The following is a 20,829-nucleotide window of genomic DNA, read 5'->3' on the forward strand; positions in this document are numbered from 1 at the left end:
TTTTTTAATTTGTGGTTTGTTTTCCAGGAGCAATACGACTTCTGCTACCGAGTGGTGCAGGATTTTGTCGACATCTTCTCGGACTACGCCAACTTTAAATAAGGCACACTTTCCAGCGTCTGCTTTCCAATCGACTTATGCAATCGACTTTCTTTTCTTTATTTTTTCTGGTTTGTTGAATGTACATTTTCTAAAGTTTTACATTTTGTATCATACTGTAATACGCGCAAACATATCCGTCCTTTTGCGCCAGTCTTTTTAGGATGACGTTTGACTTGACAAGACTTGCGTAGTTACATGAAAATAGCTCGAGTAACGTGACGTAAATACGGCGGTGCCTTGAGATAGTGGTGAAAATAGAAAGTACGCGTCGGAGTACATTGAAGTACACAAACGAGCGCGTGGCGTCGCCGTGCAGTCTGCTAGCTTCATGCGAACGCGCAATGGAAAAAGCCATAGCCTGGCTAGCATTAGCATCTTAACTGGCAGTGTTCACGCTTTAAGGAACTGATATTTTCGATAGCGATAGTGCAACAACACTTACGGATAGACAATATGCCATCACTCACAGACATATATTCTTTATCCTCTGCGAGACTCTACGCATCGCTGCTGTTTAAGGAGTCGCGGTCGTGGCGACGTGCTTCTTAAGTTTGTGTTAGGATTTTAATCAAGGTGGGCTAGTACCCTTACCGGATTATTTATTTTTTTTCCCAAGGTTTCGGGTTGTCGCAAAGGATGCCGATACCAGCCACCGGTACCTAAGACAAAAAAAAAAACAAATCAGACGTAGATTAAATCTTTCTTGCCAATAGTTGTTGCTAAACTGTGGATGTTGGACACATGGGCCATGTTCAGAATTATCCATCCTTGCGTTCATTGAAATTTGTGATATCTTAAGGACTAGTGGTATCGGTATTGGTATCGGTATTGGTGGGTCTTCAAGAGCGAATACTTGTATTGGTGTATAGGTCTGTAAAAAAAAAAAAAAAAGTGGAATTAAACATCCTTGATTCTTATGTTTATATGAACTACGATATTCCCGAGTGCTCTTTTCCTGACTGACGGCGTTTTTAACCTTTGAGGGACGGCGGTCACTACAGTGCACAGATGTTATCGGGTTACAGGGTTGCGTTAAGAGCATGGTCGCTTGAAAAAAAAAAATTGAGGATTTGGATCTCAAGGCACCTCTGAAACTGCGCCACTGTCGGAAAAAAAACATTCTCAACTCTTTCTGCTTGACTCTTTCCGAACCGCAATGCCTTTCTTTTCTTTACACGGTAAATGTGTACTTTCTTTTTGCGACAAATAAGCTTGAAATGTGTTTCTGGGCTCTGATTTAATGGAATAAAAGAATTCAGGACCTTTGCATTCAATTCTGTCGCTAAAAGTCTTTCACTCGCTTTGGTATGAATAAGTGAGCAGCCGCTGTCTGTTGTCGTTTGAGTCGACGTGGCCAACCGGCGTCTCTTGCCGGTGGCCATGTTACTTAGCGCTCGCGTGCCTGACACTGCAAAAATGCCATTAAGCCGTCTTGAAAATATTGTCTAATCACTCCCCGGGAAAAAAAAATGTCATTCAGACGTGTTTTTTTTTTTTCTTTCCTCCGGCTGTCAGGGATCATATTCCGCTTTTCTTTTCCTTCTTCTTCTTGACACGCTTGCCATTTCTCCGCCATGCATGTTTGATTAGAGGCGCCGAACACCCCCCACCCCCACCCCCCTCTCCGCTTCTAATCGTGAAATATTTGTCACCGGGTGACACTTTGTTTAGTTTTTAATGACAACCCGAAGACATTTTGAACTTTTACGGCGTCTTAACCAACAGTTTAAGAGCTAAGCGACCGCGTGCGCTCTTTTCGGTGAATAATTGAGCAACCGTGATGACGGATGTGCTCGATAACGGACAAACGAGGGCTTTCGCTCCTAGGAAAAGATCTTAACTGCGTTTTATCGCCTTGTAGTTGAGTTGACGCGTTTTGTCCACTTTTTCGTTCGATAGAAATTCTTCCTCAACGTGCTCATTCATCTGTCGAAATCTTGGTGCGGCGCTTCTCCTTTGCCCGCATCATCCATCAAGCACGCAGGTGTGGCTTCTCAATATGCGGAATTAGATGGTGTTATCGGGGGGGGGGGGGGGGGATTTATTACGATTTTACATCAGTGCTAGTTTAGGGTGTTTGGGGTTGGGGGGAGTGAAAGACAAAAAAAAATGCTGTTTAACCCTTTGTCAGAGATTTTATGGGCTGGTAACTGGTTCAGGGTGCCCGAAGACGGCTGGGATAGGCTCGGACCCCCCCCCCCGGGACCCTTGTGAGGATGAAGCGGATCGGAAAATGGATGGATGGATGGATGGACTCGACTCAGGGAAGATTGTCTTTGAATCGACGGAAGCACGGTTCCTCAGAGCCACCCGAAACGGCCCGACATCTTGTGTACAGACATTTGGGGGGGGGGGGGCGCTTAATCCACACATGACGTGTCGACAGGCCCGAAATTGCGTCGGTTGATTTCTCTATCACCCTTTCATTCAGCCTGTAACCTGGCGAGACTCCTTTAACATTTAACGCTCTGAACAACTTTGTATTATGCGCGTTGTGGTCCTCACCAAGCTTTACCCGAAAAAGGTTTTCCATGAAACTTTCTGCTTTTCTCGGGGGGGGGGGGGAGTCTCTGTGCAAAGTTGATTCTAATAAATAATACACGGGCGAGAAATGTTTGCACGCCGTTTGTCTTGTTCCCCAACAGGTGCACTACGCACCCATTTGTGTTGCAGGTCTCACGCCGCTTAAATCCTCAAGTCGACGGGCGCTCCGGAGCACTTAGCCGCCTCCATTAGCGACTTTGGGTGCACCATTAGCGCGTCGATGTGTCACACCTGCAGAGACGGGATTATAATCCTCGCACCTATAAAAGCCCATCAAAAAACAGGCTTTACTGATACGCCGCATGCTAACGAGGCCAATAGAGGAAGGTGAGCGGCTCTCGGCGCGCACCGGACAGCGCTCGCCGCCGACGAGGTGACCACATTGTCTCTTTTTTTGTGCAGAAACCTTGCGTAGCTGAGATGGAGGCCGGTTGTAAAGCGGTGGTGCGCGCGTTGCTGTTGGCCTTGTTTGCGCAGGCGGCATCGGGGCAGCACTGGTCATACGGGTGGCTGCCGGGCGGCAAGAGAAGTGTGGGCGAGTTGGAGGCCACCATCAGGGTGAGTTTTATTCTTCCGGTTTGAAGAAAAAGAGGATTTGGAAGCGGTTGGCACAATTGGCTAAGATTTTGAAATCGTTTGCGTATTCCTGCTATTTAGTTTTTAACAATTATTTCTTTGTGTGTGTGTGTGTGTGTGTGTTAGTCATTCAATTGTTTATTTTTGCAAGTCATTTTTTTTTCGTTTTAACCCTTTCGTGCCCCCTGTAACCCGATAACATGATCAGTTGTCCACCGTAAAGTATTTCATGTGATTTAAGTTATGATACATTTACAGTCATGAGTCATAAGTACATTTCATGTATTTTATTTGTTTATTGCTTAGGAAAAAAAGTAAGGGATTTTTTTTATATAGTTTGGATTCAATTGAACAAAGTACAGTAATTGTTCAATTAAATCCTTGTTTCATTCAGCTTGAAGTAAAAATTTAAGTTTTTAATTGATTGGATTTAAAAATGTGGTTTGAACAATTAAATTATTTCCAGACATTTCTAAACACAAGTATGTTTATGCGTTGTATTTCCAATTTAGTTTCTTTATAAACTTCACTTTAGTTTTAGTTTTTTTTTTTTTTTACATTTTTTAAAACAAATGTTTTACTATTAAATGATAATAGATAAAAATCATTCTTTATCTCTGTATCTTTTTGTTCTTTTTTTTGTATTCATTATTTAATTGCTTATTTTTTTCCCCATTCCTTTCTTTTATATTATTTTTCCATTGGGATGTTTGTTTTTACGTTTTTATCTAATCACCTGAACTCCGGTTCTGATTTTCTTTTTTTTTATTTTTACCTTTATTCTATCTCTTGCACTATTGTCATGACTATATATATATATTTTAAATGTAACTAAATGTTTTACAATTTTATTTTCTCCACAGCAACACAATTCAGTGAAGCATGTTTGACTGTTTTGGCTTTTTCTCTTTTTTTTTTTTTTCATCATTCAACATTCATCCATACATACATAAGTCGAGTTGTATTTCTGTCGAGGTTTCAACCTTGTCTCCTTGCGTTGCACACTTAGATGATGGGTACGGGGGGCGTGGTGGTGCCTCTTCCCGAAGAGGCGAGTGCCCAAACCCATGAGAGACGTCGACCATACAATGTAGTAAGTGTTTATGATACATAATTGATGGCGGATGTCTCCCTCAATTGTGCAATATTAATGTACACCGCAGCAGAGTTGCGCCGCTGTGCTCCTCGAGCAGCTGCGACAGCATACAAAATGCTCAATTACCTTGTTTTTTTTTAAATGTCATTTTTCCTTGTCTCTTTTTTTTTTTTTTGTGCATCGTTAAATTCATGTGTAGCTTTTTTTTTTTTTTGGTCTCCCCCAACGTTGACTTACGCTTTTGCAAATATGCCCTGTTTGAAGTGCTTACGACAAATTAAATGAAATATTAAAGAGGTCCCCGTTCCAATCTCTGCAGATGGATGATGATGATGATGATGATGATGATTCCCATCATTTTGAGCGAAAGAAAACGTTCTCTTACAAATGAAAAGAGGGGGGGGAGGGGTGGAAAAAAAGGACAATTTACGTGATTATCTACAGCGGTGATGGATCCCAACCCCCCCCTTGTCCCCCCCTCCCTCTCCCAGAGGGCAGCGCATTTATTGCACCAGTGTCATTGAGAAGCATATCTGTCGCATTCAAACTCGTGAAAATTGTAATAAACTCTTTTTGAAGCCTCATCAACTTATTGATTTGATTTGAGCTGCGAAAGCGAGGCCTGGCTGTCATGTGTTCATCGCCAATGTGTAATAAAAGGTGAGGGGGGGGAAAAAAATCTTTGACACCTCTTGAAGTAGATGAAATTGCCTTTTTTTTTTTTTTTCAAGCAGCCACGACCGACAAGCATGACGAAGCCGCGATGCTAGCGTGACAGCAGCTGCCGATTAAGACAATTTATCGCAAATCAGTGCAAATCATTCTACCTGTTCCACTTCAGGACATTCCGTTGTCATTGACGCCATCTGAGGGACGTGCCGACGTCAAAATGTGGCGCGCTTCACTTCTGGGAAGAATTTAGAAAGTTTTTACGCAACCAAAATAAATTGGAAATGATAGAAAAGGAATATTTTGTGTGGTCAAAATACTTTACAAGGATGAAGTAACTTGTCAATGTTACCAGAAAATGTCCTCATGTTATGATCATGATTAAAAATCATGTTTTGACTTTTGAGAAGTAGTAACATTCCACGGACATTTGCAATCGTACCGAAACGTTGGACGTCAGCAGCAAATTTTTCTTCCCCGATTTTACAAATCCCAATATTGTTGAAATGAAGTCATCATGTTGTAATAATGTCATCGTAACATAGAACAAATATTTTTTAAATAGTCATGTTATCGATCTTGTGACTATTCTCGTGTTCGATTGCAATTTAGTGGCAAATCATCACAATTTTCAGATTGTTCTAGCATTGTTAATTGTAAGCAAAAATATTTGGGCATATTTGAAATGATGACAAAGCTATTTTTAGAACAGACTTGTGGGTGACTCACGTTATCCTTGGGGCTAACTAGTACCCACTGCCACCATTTTTGTTGTTTTTTTTAGGGCAATGTACATTAATCAACAGAGCAAACATTTTGTCTTGTTCCATCCCTCTTCTTCCATGCGAAACTTCTCACCCTTCCCCTCTCTGCTCGCCACATTCAACTTCACAGAAGCTGCGCAGTTACCGAACTGTGCAAAAGCATCCATTTAAATTGCGCCCTGCTTACAAGTCGCCCCTTCTCCTGACCAGCACTTATCGAAAAACGTGACCTTTTAAAAACAACAGTAAACCGTCCAACATGCCATGCTAACGATTTACGTTGAGAAAAAAAATATGCATCGGTAGGTGAATCCACGAGTAGCGAATCGCAAATTACAATGGAAACGTCCACTAGTTTTTCTACCATCAAAGTTCACGATGCCAAAAAACTGATTTTTGATCCTATTTTTGACTACAAATCCAATGTTGAACTATTGGTCAAACTCCCCTTAGCGGCTCTTTTAGAAATCCCCTTTTTCCCTCCCCGTCAAGCAAATTGCCGGGCTTCATTACAAAAAAAAAAACGTGGAATTTTCATATCGGGAGAGGAAGCGTATCAGCAGGGGGGGCATCCGGGAACTCATTCGCAGGCAAAACCCCCACAGACCGAGTGCTGCCCCCACCCTGTGCTAATCGCCCAGCGCACGAGGGGCCCCGGCCCCTTCATTGTTGTAAGGCACACCGATGAAAAGTCAACGTCGTGGAGGGAAATGAAGAAGCCAGAGGAATTAAGACACATTCCGTAGCGCTTGCGAGAACAATGCGTTTTGCTCTTTCGTTAACGTCGTCGACCTGCTTTTAATATTCATGCCGGCGATTTGCATAGAAACTTCTTTGACAAAGTTACAGCAGGAAAATCACGTCCGGGGGCTTTTTCCATTCAACTTTACAATGAGACTTTTTGAAAAGGTACTTTAAGAAAAAAAAAAAACGTTTTTATTTATTTTTGGAATGATTGCAATTTGGCGCACGTAGGAGGAGGTTAATTCCTGTTTACAGATAAACCCGACATTCTTTTCAAGGTTCTGTTTAATTGCACGTAGCGACAGGATGCAAAAAAAAAAAACAAAAACAAAAAAAAAATGCCTCTATCTGTGTTTCCAAATTTGATTTAACCTCACTTTCTCCTTCGCCCGGACCCCCCTGGTGGATATTCACTTTGTTTACCTCAAATTAAACTTCATATTGTTTACAGCCCGGCGGTCCCTGAACATTTTACAGCGTTTTAGACCCGCGTTTTCTTTATTTATTTTTTCTAATGATTGTAGGGTTGGGATTCATTTGAATGTTCCCCCCTCATCTGCATGAAAATTATATAATTAACTTTTGATTAACCAGCTCAGTTGAGTTGCCCACCCCACCCACCCGAAGCACACTGGTGAATACTTACCCGGCGCATTTTAATGACTGTTTTCCAATTGAGCGGGCGACCTTTTTCATCAAAGAGCCGCAACTGGGGCCAAAAAACGGCGGCGGGGAATAATCGCGGCGAAGACAATGGCGGGCTCGCGTGTCATCCTTAAATATAACAACAAAGCGCGAGGTGGCGGGAAGCCAAACGGGCTGGGCTCGCCCCCATTGTTTGGCGACGCCGAGGTCACGTCCATTGGCGGACGCCAATGGAAAAGGGACAAGGAAGCGGAGAATGGCTCATTGTTGCGTGTCCTTGCTCAAAAGGAATTCCGTTTATGAAGGGCAAGGCGTTGGTTTTCTTTCTTCTTTATTTGATTTTTTTTACTGCTGTTAGACAGGTTGAAAGTTGGGATTTTGTCCTCCTTTTTTCATTATTCATAAATTACCAGATTCATGTTGACAATAAAGTTGTATTCAATTCATTATATAAGAAAAATGTTGCATCCGATTTTTCGACTCATTGGACCAACAGGTTCACTTCTAAAGAAATGGTACGGTTTAAAAAAAAATCACAGCTATCCATCGAGATTAGGGAAAATCCGCACAGGATTAACAAATAAAGTTTTCCTTTTTTTCGCATTTGTTGAATGCGCGTTTATGTACTTCCGGGTCAGTTTGGTTATTGCAGCCTCAAAGCGCGGGCGTTTGAGAGACGACAGTACGCTTCAGATGTATTTTGCTTACGTATGCTTAAAATCAAGAACAGATTTTGTCTTTGTAGTTCAACCCAATTTTCAGTAAAATTGAATTAAACTCGTCCACGGGTGAAAACGCTCCGCCTTTCTTGCTTTCAATTACCCGGAAAATGACCCGGAAGTAAACAAACGTGCATTTAAAAAAAAGGGGTTTCTTGCTAAACCAAATGCTAACGTGATTGAAACAAAGACAAAAGTTCTTTCTGACATTATGACTTAATTTTTGTATCGTTGTGATTTATTTCGTCAGATGCCAAGGGAGTTCCTTTCATAATTTTGCTGCTGTAAATTGGGAATTTCTTCATTTGAGACAAATAAAGGTTTTCTTCTCTATGTGCCCGACAGATTCATCAAACCAAGATGCAAATGGTAACATATTTGAAAGAACGCCAGAATAAGTTTTGTAATATTCCAACTTTTCTCGTTCAGGGCTAGGCATTCATTCATTGATTTAATTTTGGATTTATTTGCTCCATCCAAGGCCACATTTGCTCAGCTGTCAATCAACTCTGCATCCTCTCTTTCTGCAGAACTTTCCAACGGTTCATATTGCAAACTTTTATTGAAATGCTGCAAGTAATAAAGTCATTTTCCAGGTGTCTTGTTGTGGCTCCCGTTACGGACGGAATGATAATTTTTTCCCCCCGGAGGGGTCGCGCCCGCCGCATATCAATGGCAGCTGAGTGTGGGTCTTACTACATTCCCTCAGGCTACGCACATCGTCGAAGGCAAAGTCATCTTCAGAGAGCGTCCAAAGTGTCGGGGAGGTCTTCAAGAGACTTGAGAAGGTGCGGTTGTACATTTTAGAACATGTTGTTAGTGGGGGAATTTTAATTACATTTAAAAAAAAAGAAAGAAGCGTTGAGCTGCGACGTAGTCAAGTCCACGGCATTCTGTGTACTACCGTTGAAGTCCACATGGTGTCACTCTTGAGCTTTTCATGTCAAGTGGCTGCCTCCTCATCCATTCCATCACTTGGAGCAAACATGATAGCACCCCCCCCCCCCCTCCCCCGCCGCCACCAACCCCTTCCAAATCTAACAAAGACTTCAGTCAATCACCTAAAGAGTCGTATTGCTATAACTAGAAAGTATTTGGTACATTTTGGGGATCACTAAAAGTATCATCAAGTATTTTGAAGTTTTTTTTTTCTTCCAGCATGTACAGTAGGCCTCGCTGCTTCTGCTTCTTGGTGCTGGCAGGGAAGTTTCCTGTTGTGCTCGGCTTTGATCGAGAAAGAATAGCGTTAAAGCGGCGGGGAAAGGAGGAGGTGTTAAATATGAATGAATACAGCTGCGTTTTGATGGATACGTCTCAAAAAGTTACTCGAGAAGAGCTCGCCAAAGGGCCCGGAAGTGTGTTTTGCGTCGTGGAAAGCCGCGCTTCTTCTCACTTCTCATTCTCGTCGTCGAACATGCGGTTTGTAAGATGAAGTCGTCCGCTTCACGGAATAATGACACCATTTCTTTCTGTTTGGTCTTTTGAACAATCCACCCATGCCAAGAATCGACAGTATGTATTCTTTTTCTAGGTGATGGAAGCCAACATCTTCCATCGGTGGCGATGTAGACTTTGTTGGCGGTTAAGTCTACGATTGCGTTGACTTCGGGGAGCCGGGACTCAGCTTTGAATTTGAGGGGAAGCCATAAAAAAATAGCTTGATGTTCGACAAATGTGGCAATTTTAGAGTCGCATTTAAAAACAAATTAAAGATACGGTAGTGAACCTGACATGGTATAATTCACTCATAAAAAGCGATCCTCATATAAGTACAAATGCAGATATTAGTGAAGGTAATTGTGGTATGGTTACTATTGCGCCAAGAGAGCACAATTTTACCAAAAGTATTTAAGTATAACTCTGAAAGGACCCCATTTTCAGAATACACTACTGGTAAACATGCCTTTTTTTTGGATACACTTAATTTTGAGAATAACCGATTATTGTTGAAATTTAGGTGGCCTGGTAGTCGCATGGTTAGCGTGTCAACCTTCCAGTGCAGAGATATCGGCTACAATTCCAGCTCCGGCCTTCCTGTGTGGATTTTGAATGTTTTCCCGTGACTGCATGGGAAAGGCCAACAATGGATTGGATTTGATAAACTTTATTGTCAAATGTACTGCGTTCTTCCCTCATATTTATTTGTACTTACTAGCGGAAGGAAACACAAATGTGTCAGTTTTAGAGTCAGTAAACAAATCTGTTACACTCCTGACAAGTCACAATTCAACTTTATTGAAAGACTTTTTGACCGTTACAGGCCACCGTTCTTCTCCACACACGTCTGTGTCAAATGAGCTACAGTCTTGCTACTTTAATAAACAAAGGCTATAAAAAAGATAATAAAAGTTGAAATATTAAGATGAAGGTTCCTTCACAGCGTTGCTGTCTTATTAAGAATCATTTAAAGACCCTCTCCGGTCATTTTGGCGCATATTAACTAGCACGCCGGCTTTGATTCGCAGCTAGCACCGAGCCTGTGAACATTATTGGCTTCGCTAATGGGCGGCTTGGCCCGACGTGAGGATCCGCCTCTGCTGGGAGGGCAGGCTCAGATCGTGTCGGAGAGGGGTGGTGGGCCGTGGCTAGCCAACTGTAATCTTCAGGGTCCTCCACTCCCGCTGACCTCCATCTAACAGCAGACCCTCCCTCCCTGCGATGCGGCCCGCCCGTGCCACTGCCGCCACGCCGCCTTTGGCTCTCCCCTTCACCGCCACCCCTCGCGCGACGCCGTAACCCGTGTTTGAGGCTCGTCCGGCCGGCCGCGGCGTGGTAGCGCGCCTTGCCCCCCTACGCTAATGGCAATTAGCGGCGACGGAAAGAGCCAGTCTGCGCTTTGCGAACGGCGAGCGGCATGCAATTAGCCGCCATAACGATAATGCCTTGTTGGGGTAACAAAGAGGCGAAAACAGACTGGCGGGCCGACGGGGAGCGGGGTGCTAATGGTAGGGGAGCGGCACATTTGAACCGAAAGGAAACAAATCAGAAAGATGATCAAATGGACAAAGAATTACAATTCTCCCCCCTCCACCCCCCATTCCCTCTAATTATCCGACGCTTTCATGTGACAAGCGACGGAGGGAGTTTTGAATTCAAGTCAACTCTAGTCAGCGGTCTTTGGGCCTCACACTGAGGTGAGCGCTTTTATTTCATCAAAGAAGAAAAAGCAAGCAAGGAGATAGTCATGCGGCATGCACGCCAACTTTTATTGATTGCACACAAATGTTTGGCCATTCTCCGATATGGACTTTTGTATGACCGTATTTAACAGGAATGTCGAGGTATATGTCTCACTTAGAGTGCAGACTTCCGCCAAGGCTGAATTGTATGAAAACATTTTGGTGTGCAAGGGGCTCCTTGGTTGAAGACGGTCGCAACACGGCCTATTCACAAAAAAGGGATATGAGTAAAGCGATTAAAATTGAATTCACCTTTGAAGGTTCTTGGGCATTTATGTTCATCTCTAAATTTTATTCGGAGGCCCACTATTCCAAATCTTTTATGAGTACAAACTGCTTACATAAAACCTAACATTATGGCACAAGGAGCCATACACAGTTACTGAATATATGAATATGACATATTTAGTATTTCATATGATTGCTTCTGTTCAATTATGATTCAAAAGTCTTTACTGTAATTATGACATCTGAATTTGCGGAGGTTAACAATAGTTTACAGAGTTCTGACATGTAAAAAGTCCAGTTTTGTCACCACTGTAAGAAAGAAAACTCCTTTTGAAGCAAGCCCTGTTTTTGGTTGTTAGCTAGCAAGCTACTTCCTGGTCCACGGACGCTGATGAATTCATCAAGAGTAAACGGTAAGAAAGCACCAAACTAAAAGCTATCCAGCCATGTTATTCCACTTGTTATTCCACACTTTTTTTTTCACCGAACAACAGCAGCAAAGTCTTTGGTCACGACTACTGTTTTGTCCTAGACTATTTTCTCCCTGTTAATATAGATAGAATATAGCTTTGTAATCTTGTTGTTGTCTTATACTTCCATTATGCTGTTTTTGTAATCTTTCCTTTTTGTTAGTCCTTTTAGAAACCATGTTCCGTATGACCGCGGTTTGAATAACTAGCCATCTCAGGAAAATTGTTCCGACATCTAAAGGCACACAAATCCACCAAACTAATCCTTCTAACGGTATGTGTCCTATTTACAATTTTACTGTGTCAACACGACCGCTGTGAAAAAGGCCATTAAAACAACAAAGCTCGCAGTGACCGATGAAAATAAATCGCCTAATATGCCGCTCGCGAGGACAATCAACAGATTTCCACCTCTCGGACCTGTGATTCGCGCTGTCTTGTAGCCATCCCGGTGGCAAGGAACGAGGATCAAAATCACCCTCGTTAGTCTGTTGTATGAGGTTGAGGGTAAGAATCAATGCGCCTCATTTTAGCCGGGCCCTAATAGTGACTTTTTTTGTTTTGTTTTTTGTTCTCATTCACTATTGACCGACCATGCTAACATAAAAGATGAAACTTCTGCAAGTGATGCATCATTAATAAGTTAACTTTTCTTTTCGACCTTGTTAAGCTGCTATATCTCTCGGTATGTGCTAACAAATTAGCCTGTGATTGATTTAGATTATTATTTATAAAATTTACTTTATCGTACTGGGCGCTGCCTAAAAAAAACACACACAATTAAAAAACGGAAGGTTTCTTAGTTTTTGTTAGTTTCTATTTTTTGTTTTAGTAGTAATTTGAGTTTTTTTTTTTTAAATATAGAGTAGTAAATAGTTAAGTGAATTGCAATTCCTAAACAACTCTTTCCATATAGTTGTATACTCAAACCAAAAATGAATACATTTATAATCAATGAAAACCTCGACATAAAATGGTCATTTTCGCGACAATTACAGTGTTCGTTCATTTTACAAATGTAAAATGTTGCTTCCATTTTTAATTAAGCACCCATTTTAATGTTATTTCTGAAACGGAAATGTTTTTTTTTTTTCAATTTTAGTACTGTTTTTTTTCATGAGTTTTTGTCACCTGTAATCATCTAGCTCTGGATTTTTTGTTTTGTTTTGTTTGTTTTACTAAATCACGCAAGAACCTCATTGTGTCCTGTGACTTGTAATTTTCTCAATGGATCTATTGATACACTCTACACAAATGTCAATAATAATAATACATTTTATTTATAAGCGCCTTTCAAAACACTCAAGGACACCTTACAATCAGCACATATTTGACTTGACACCGGAAGGCCGGAGCTGCGATTGAAACGCAAAACGTCCAAAATGTGAAACGGACGTACTCGCTCGCCGCCGTGATGGCAAATGAGAATATAAGGCATTATTAATACTACTTTTTTAAAATTATTATTATTATTATTTTTTTTTTTAGGTGTTCACCATGGCTCTCAAAACATCATCGAAGAGAGAAAACAGTACAAGGCAAAGCCGCAGCAGGCCGAGTAGCAACAAGAACTTTTCAAGTCAAGGCTGCGAGCTGTGAGTAGACATACAGTCGGGAGTACATGTATCTGACTGCTTTTGCTTTTACCTGTATACACACACCAAAAAAAAAAAAAAAACAACATTCCTGCAGTCTCACATGCAAAGGTTTATACACAGGATAGTTTGTTGGGTGTTGTGTGCAAGGAAAGAAGGGGGAAAAAAAAAACAAAAAAAAAACGAGCAAGCCGTTGTCCCCAGAGCAGCAGCCGACTTCACCTTGGCGGAGTAATGCTGTGATATTCTGTTTATTCTTCACTCACTTCATTTTACTCAGAGGAAATCCTCTGGAGATGGCTTATCTTGGAGCTGGAACAGGTGCACTCTAATTTACTCCTATTGCTTGGGGAGCCCAGGGGCCCCTGTAGAGAAGAAAGTAGCGATGTAGCGCACTCCAACTGTAGAGCACAAACAGCCAGAGAAAGAGCATTTAATCGAAAAGAAAGGGGGTGGGGGGGGGGGGACACACACCGACCGCAAGTTTTTTTTTGTTTTACTTTATTTTTTTGCAGGTTTGGACGCCTGCAAAAAAAAAAAAAAAAGGAGCTGTCATTGAAGTGAACTTTCATTGGTTCGACGCTTGTTTACTTTGCGTGGAGGGGTCGTGCTACACTTGACAAAGCAGCAGATGATGTTGCGGAGGGGGAGGGGGGGGGGGTTTAAGCGCTTGTTTTATGAAACAACTGCTTTCTTAACGTTTTAATCTGGGAATAAAATGTGATGTCCGAACTTGGGAATCGTAATGTCGAACGTTCCAGATGGCGTTGGTTCCGGAAGTCGTCTTGCTTTGTAATCGGAACTTACAACATAACTTTTTTTTCCCCGCTAACCTTGATTTTCCCCGAGTAACACAACGCTGTGAATTGTCACAACTTTACTTGATTGTTTTCACTGTGTTTCCTTGTTCCTTCACACTCTCCAGCTTTCACCTGTGAATTTACTCCCCAATTCCTTTCCTTGGTGGAACTGTGCTCTGTTTTTTATTGTGTGTGTGTGTGTGTGTGCGTTTTGAAGAGTGGAGCTGCTATGTTATTTGTTCGCAATATTATAAGTCTGAATTCAGTCAGTATTTTTGTTTTGTGTTGTTGCTCCCCAGGGAGTTACGCAATCAAAGCAGATGCCTGGAGCGGTCTGGAAAAGCGCCCCTTGTGAATAAGAGAAAATCTTGTACACAGCAATTTTTGTGTGTGTGTGTGTGTGTGTGTGTGTGTGTGAAGGCGGGGCTTGACAACAAAGCAAATATAAGGCATTGTTCTCCCTGCGCTGCACCTTTTTGAAAAGACAAGCCGCGGAATGTCACACCGCTTGACAGTGTTCACCACGGTGGGAAAGGAGAGCACTTATGAATGACAACCTGACTCATATTCATATCTGCAAAGTGGCAATTTCACCCCGGATCAAATAGTCGATTCTGAAGTGGCTGGTTTTCATTTATTTTTTTAATAGTATACAGGCAAGTGCAAATTTTTGAGGTGCGCACCCTCAGTGCCACAGTGTTTGGTTTAGCTAAAATGCCTTTTCACATGTTAGCGGTTAGCATTGGTAGAAGTCACAGGTTTATCTACCTTATTTTCTGTCAAATTATTACTGTATATGTTTTATGTTCAATAAACAAACAAACAGGTAGTGTGGAGAGGGGAGGGTTGAGCAGTTACACATGGAGGAGGACGTTCTGTTGATGAATGTGCACTGTTGGAAAAAAAAAGTGCCGCTGGTACTGCTTAGCATAAGTAGCACAACATGAGTCGCATGTGGGTTTTTTAGAAAAATAGCTCACCGGTGATAAGAGTTTGTGACTGAGAATAATTTCATAATAATGAAATAATGATTTGATTATTATTTGATTATGTTAATTTGAAATATGCGGCCCGGTAGTCCAGTGGTTAGCACGTGGGCTTCACAGTGCAGAGGTACCGGGTTCGATTCCGGCTCCGGCCTCCCTGTGCGGAGTTTGCATGTTCTCCCCGGGCCTGCGTGGGTTTTCTCCGGGTGCTCCGGTTTCCTCCCACATTCCAAAAATATGCGTGGCAGGCTGATTGAACACTCTAAATTGTCCCTAGGTGTGAGTGTGAGTGCGAATGGTTGTTCGTCTCTGTGTGCCCTGCGATTGGTTGGCAACCGATTCAGGGTGTCCCCCGCCTACTGCCCGGAGGCAGCTGGGATAGGCTCCAGCACCCCCCGCGACCCTAGTGAGGATCAAGCGGTTAGGAAGATGAATGAATGAATGAATGAATGAAATGTTAACATTTATTGAATTGTTTTAAGATGGTACAGATTTCTTCTGTACCAAATATTCTATAATTTCTCAAGAAATAAACTGGATTGTCACAATCCTTTATTTATTTCCTCAAATAGTTCCAATAAAGGTAATTTCACAGCTGTCATTTAGCAGTCATAACCGTGACAGCGCATTATTTTTGCTCGGAATAAATCGGTGGCCCCATGCCGAGCATCCACGGGTGCTTTTTCACCTTTTCCATTTGTGGCTGTACGTGACTGCGTTATACTGCCCCCTGGAGGCCCAGCGCAGCCACACCAGAAGTAGCCACACAACTAATTAGATCATGGCATTCCATCCCAATGCACGAACTGTTCTTACATTTTATTTAATTATGTAATTAGGCTCCGTTTTGATCATCTGCAATATTATTGATAGTATAAAACACGAGGTGTTAGTTTTGTACACCGTCTACATATTTAATGAGTGCGAGCGTCCCCATGGTAGTTTTATTTTATTTTTTGTTGTGTGCGTGCGACATGTTTTGCGGCGAGATGATTGTATATGCTTGAGGGACTTTTTGGACTTGTTGTCAAGTGGTGAGCGTTTGAGCCAATCAATAGCTGTCCATCCTGTGGCACGCTCATACACCGCCATTAGGAAAGGAGCCTGCTTAAAGCAAGTTCAGCCAATACCATTAGCCCTCGCCTAAGGGCAGCTCCGTGCCTTAGTCAGGGGTAGGCACCTGCCCCTGACGCCCCTCGCCCCAACCGGCCCCCCTCGCCCCCTCTTCCCCTTAACCCCAACCCCACCCCCCACCATTAAGAGCCTCCCGTGAGACTTCATTTGGACACATCGGCCAAAGAGCACTTCTTTATTCCCTCTCTTTTCTTTCCCCGGCTCCACCAAAAATCAATATGTTGCCTCCCCCTCTTTTTTTTTTTGGTCTTATTTTCACAATTTTGCCTCCATATTATTCTCTCCCCTGCCCAAAAACAACAACAACGAAAAAATCATGCACACAAGCTATCTCTCTCTCTCCCCCATTTTTCCCCTCTTTTTTTTTTTTAAACTCCTGCGTGTGTATTTTCCACTGCAATTTCCTGCTCCTAATGTTCCCGCCCCTCACAGGGAAAACTGTGCAGCAGGAATAATTAAATTACATTCCTTCACCAAAGAGGCCGCAAAATTCTCAGCTATGTTTCTACAAATAATGCCGGAAATTTTCCATGGGGAAATTTGGGCGCTAATTTGTACAGACTTAGAGTTATAGACACAAACATGGGAGAGGGGGTGGTGGGGGGGGGCATTTTGTTTTGCCGTAAGCAAGCCTGCACTTCAGCTCATGGTGTGCACTTAATAATGCATTTTATTATCATGTCATGTCACTCAATGAATGTTATGATTTTTTTTACCCTCATTAAAAAAAAAAACTCAGAATAATTCGACTATTCTTGTTGTTTGAATACATGAAATTTGATTTTTTTTAAAAATTGGAACTTGTTTTTTTAATTGCATGATAAATATTGATTCAAAGTAACACATCCGCCAGTCGTCATCACCCCCCCAAAAATGGGCTGCAGTTCAACCTAATTGCAACTTGTTATTATCATTATTAATTTTCCATTATTTTTCCACCCCGTGAAATTGCTTGACAGTCCCCTAATTCCTCGTGCAAACGATCGGGATTGTGCAAGTCTCCTTCATGGCGATATCAAACACATGTCCCATGGTGAGCGGCGATGGGGGTCACTCTGCTCCGGTTTTGACCCCGTGTTATTTTTTTATGAATTCTCCTTTCCCCCCGCCGCTTGCAGGCGGCCCGGCGTGTAAGTCATTTGTTTTTGACACTCAATGAGGGAGACATCAGCGCTGAAATATCTGAGCGGTAATGAGCGCACTTCCTGCTCTGACCGTGTCATAACGCCGAAGCCCTGGAGAGCGAGGCGAGCGGGGCCGCTGCGGAACGGCTGATTCTCCTTTTTTTTTTTTTTATTGCGAGACCGATGACCTCGCGCAAAGTTTCCGGGCCTCTCGCGTGCCGTCATAATCCGTTGTTGTAAGTGTAGTCCTCAGAACAAAAACAAAAAACCCATAAATAATAAACGAATAAATAAAATTGGTATCAAAGTACGATTCTGTTGGATGTAACTTTTTAGTGTGATACGTTTGCATTTAATTGAGAGCAGTTTATTTTTAGACATGGATTTAGGCGCAGTTTTCTGTCACTTTTTTCAATGCACAATTGAAACTTTGAGTATCAACTTTCTGTTTTCTAATTTCTATTTTTTTGTAGTAGTAGCGCCAGTAGTAGTAGCCTTAATTTAATTTGTGAAATATAAAAAAAATGATTTTTTTTTTACAAATTCAAGACATTAAAAAAAATGCATTTATGAAAATCAGAAAAAAGTTTTTTAAAAATTGTGCACAAAATGAACCGTGCATGACGTACTATCACGACCGTCAAACGTTGCCTACGGAGCAAACTAAATTTCCCTCAGCACTGATTGGACAAGCATTGCAAGGTCATCGTCTGCAGCCAGTGATGGCCAAGTGGGCGTGTCATAACTAATTGACATGTTGAGTCGGGTGTGTCTTGCCCTCCATGGCAGAGGCTCCGTCGAACCCCTGAGACCGATTCACCCGATTGAACCCAGGTTAAGAACCGCTGTACGAGAGGTATTCGGAGTAGCTGAAGTAGTAAAGTAGTAGTTAAGATAAGATATCCTTTATTTGTCCCACACTGGGAAAATTTAGTTGAGAGAGATAATAGTAGTCGTAGAACAAGGAAGCGCACAAGCCTGCGTAAAGAGAGTAAAAGTACTGATTTTATTTTCACTCATGAAGGCAGCACTTCATTACCTAGCCTAGAACTGTTCATTAACGGGACAAACGGCAAAGGCGACCTGACAGAGCTTTCGTAGTTACAGCCTCTTGGGTTGCGACTTACTGCGCCAACTTGGTTTCCATTAAAGAAGAATAGCACTGTATTTTACAAAACCATAAAACACGTCTATGCTACTGTACTTGGTTACTACTTACTGCTACAACTGTGTTTCTATGAAAGATTAGCACTCTATGCTATTGTGCTTTCATGTTTGTCATCATGGGTGAATTTTTATTAGATTTTTTTTTTTTTGAAGGTGGTACAGGGTTGTAAAAATGTTGAGTTATTGCATCCGAGAATTGGGGAGTAGAGGGTGGCGGGCGAGGTGGGCTGGCCTCTCTTCACCATAATAACTGTGAAGAGTGATAGCCGCTTGCAGAGCGCTGGCCATTTCTGCGGCCGCCTTTATCGATCGGGGGCCCTAATGAGCAGCCGCCGAGCTGCGGCTAATGGTGTTGTGTCTGCTGTCCGCGGTCAACGCCCACGTTGAGATTAGCCTTTTCAGGAAAGGGGTTTGGGGGATGGAGTGTCGCGGTTTTGCCAGTCCTGAGCCCTCGGGCTGCGAGCGACACACTTCAGGGGTCAAGGTGAATCTCAAACGAAGTGGAGGGCCTTGTCCCCTCCTTTGCTTTTCGGGGGCGGGGTGGGGGGGTCCCCCCGCCAACATTTGCGTCTGGAAATGCTTTGACGCGATAACAGCGCTGTGTAAACATTCAGTTTGAGTCGCTACGCTTGTGCGCGCGTAGTTTAGAAGTGGCGCGACAACACATGCGCACCTGAAACAAGGCAAAACATCTGCATTCTCACAAAAACTGAAGTCCTCAGATGAATTTGAATGATTTTAAAAATATTTTTATATTTGCATTTTGTGGAAATATTAATAATAGGAAGAATGACAATAACAACAACAACTATTATAATAATAATTAGTGGATTGGATAAACTTTGTTTACTATTATTATTATTAGCTGGAATACTTATATCGATCCATCCCGATCAACTTAGAAGGTTTTAGAGGACACAAAGATGAATTTACATCCACAGAAGAGCCGTCCACCGCGTTAAGCTAGCCGTTTCTTGCTAGCGATGGCGCGGGAATCTCCGCTAGCCAAACAAACACCAGGCTAAGATGGCTTGTATTGCTCAAAAAGTCATTCCTTATGCTTAATAGTCTTAATCGAAGTAGCGGTAGTAGTTGAAGTAGTAACAATAGCAGTAGTAGTAATAGTAAAAGCACTAAAATGACTAATAGTGGCAATAGTCGTAATAGCAGTTACTAATGTCATAGGAGCAGAAGTGGTGGTGGTCGTAGTAGGAGTACAAGGTAGTTGCAGTAGCTGCAGTTCTCGTTCTAGCGCCAGGAGTAGTTTTTGTAGTCGTACAACGGACATTAATAGCAGCACTGACTCTGTTTTTCACTTGCGGAGACAGCACTTCAATTCCATTTGTCAATTAGCGTCGCAGATCAGACGCGCATAAATTCCAGGTGAAGTCATTGAGTATTTCCCCGATGAAGCCAACTGAACTCATCAGGTAAGATGACTCCTCAATCCATTCATTTGAAAGTTCTTGTACCACTCATGCGGACCTTCGGAATGGACTCCCAACTCTTGTCTCGTTTGCGTGAGCGAGCTGTGCACTTTGTGTCTTTGTTTAATTGTTGTCGTTGTAAAAAGAGTCGCCGCTGGAATGGAGACTCCGGCAAACTGCTTGAGTGCTAACAGGAGACCGCCATTGACAGACTGCTAATGGCTTATTTGACTTCGGAGATGGCCCTGGCACAAAAGCGTCCGTACCCTCGGCGGCCATCGGCGGCGGTTCGGCGTGGACGACATGCGACAACTTCAGCAGATTCCACCCCCCCCTGCCACCCGCCTGCCCACGTAAGTGCCCACCAGACGCCCGGCGTGCCAGTCTTCGAAGAAAGACGCTCATGGTGACACGGGGAGCCGTTGGTGGAGCCATAAAAGCCACAAACCTGCTGTCATGGGGGGGGAAGGTGGGCGCGGGGGTTGGCTTTGACAATTAAAACAAACGCGCCCACACACATCAAAACATCTTCATGACCTTAAAACTAGATTGACAATGCAGCACCGATTCAGATTTAATGCTGATATTTCATCGGTGGTGTCTTGAGATGACCTCACTTTAGCGTTCTTTGAGATACCAACAATTATTTTCATTGATTATTTATTTTTGGGTTAGTTGGTGAATCATTAAAAAGAAATACACAAATCAATCCCTTTTTTGAAAAACAGGAAATGATTTCGAGTTGACAGATAAATTGATGATGACTCAGTTGAGTGGTTTAGGCCGTTACATCCCATCAGAAAATCGGCAAAACAAAAACAAACAAACCAAAAAAATGTCAAATGTCCACAGTTTTCATC

At 42.5% G+C, this 20,829-nt stretch overlaps 2 protein-coding genes and 1 long non-coding RNA gene across 6 annotated transcripts in view; all 3 read left to right on the forward strand.

Moving 5' to 3' along the window:
- LOC127610567 (receptor-type tyrosine-protein phosphatase epsilon-like) overlaps nucleotides 1-1,361 on the forward strand; it is a 54,790-nt gene extending 53,429 nt beyond the window's left edge. For all 4 annotated transcript variants that reach the window (XM_052080870.1, XM_052080868.1, XM_052080871.1 and 1 more), the window contains one exon: nucleotides 28-1,361. In XM_052080870.1, the coding sequence (XP_051936830.1) occupies nucleotides 28-102 (75 nt within the window). In that variant the 3' untranslated portion in view covers nucleotides 103-1,361. The remainder of the gene's footprint in view (nucleotides 1-27) is intronic.
- A 1,283-nt stretch (nucleotides 1,362-2,644) lies between these two features.
- On the forward strand, nucleotides 2,645-4,902 carry gnrh3 (gonadotropin-releasing hormone 3). The gene is made up of 4 exons (XM_052080925.1): nucleotides 2,645-2,973; nucleotides 3,049-3,204; nucleotides 4,232-4,315; nucleotides 4,638-4,902. The coding sequence occupies exons 2-4, from the start codon at nucleotides 3,067-3,069 to the stop codon at nucleotides 4,707-4,709; spliced, it is 294 nt and encodes a 97-aa protein (XP_051936885.1). The 5' UTR covers nucleotides 2,645-2,973; nucleotides 3,049-3,066; the 3' UTR covers nucleotides 4,710-4,902.
- Nucleotides 4,903-11,581: 6,679 nt separating this feature from the next.
- On the forward strand, nucleotides 11,582-13,787 carry LOC127610603 (uncharacterized). The gene is made up of 2 exons (XR_007964969.1): nucleotides 11,582-11,679; nucleotides 13,225-13,787. It is a non-coding gene; the product is annotated as an uncharacterized LOC127610603 (long non-coding RNA).
- Nucleotides 13,788-20,829: the final 7,042 nt, after the last annotated feature.

Source organism: Hippocampus zosterae, chromosome 11 (assembly GCF_025434085.1).
Source record: "Hippocampus zosterae strain Florida chromosome 11, ASM2543408v3, whole genome shotgun sequence".
NCBI lineage: Eukaryota > Metazoa > Chordata > Actinopteri > Syngnathiformes > Syngnathidae > Hippocampus > Hippocampus zosterae.

Coding starts and splice junctions, on each gene's coding strand:
- gnrh3 (XM_052080925.1), top strand. CDS start 3,067: ATGGAGGCCGGTTGTAAAGCGGTGGTGCGCGCGTTGCTGTTGGCCTTG. Junction 3,205..4,231: donor AGTTGGAGGCCACCATCAGG/GTGAGTTTTATT, acceptor TTGCACACTTAG/ATGATGGGTACGGGGGGCGT. Junction 4,316..4,637: donor GACGTCGACCATACAATGTA/GTAAGTGTTTAT, acceptor CAATCTCTGCAG/ATGGATGATGATGATGATGA.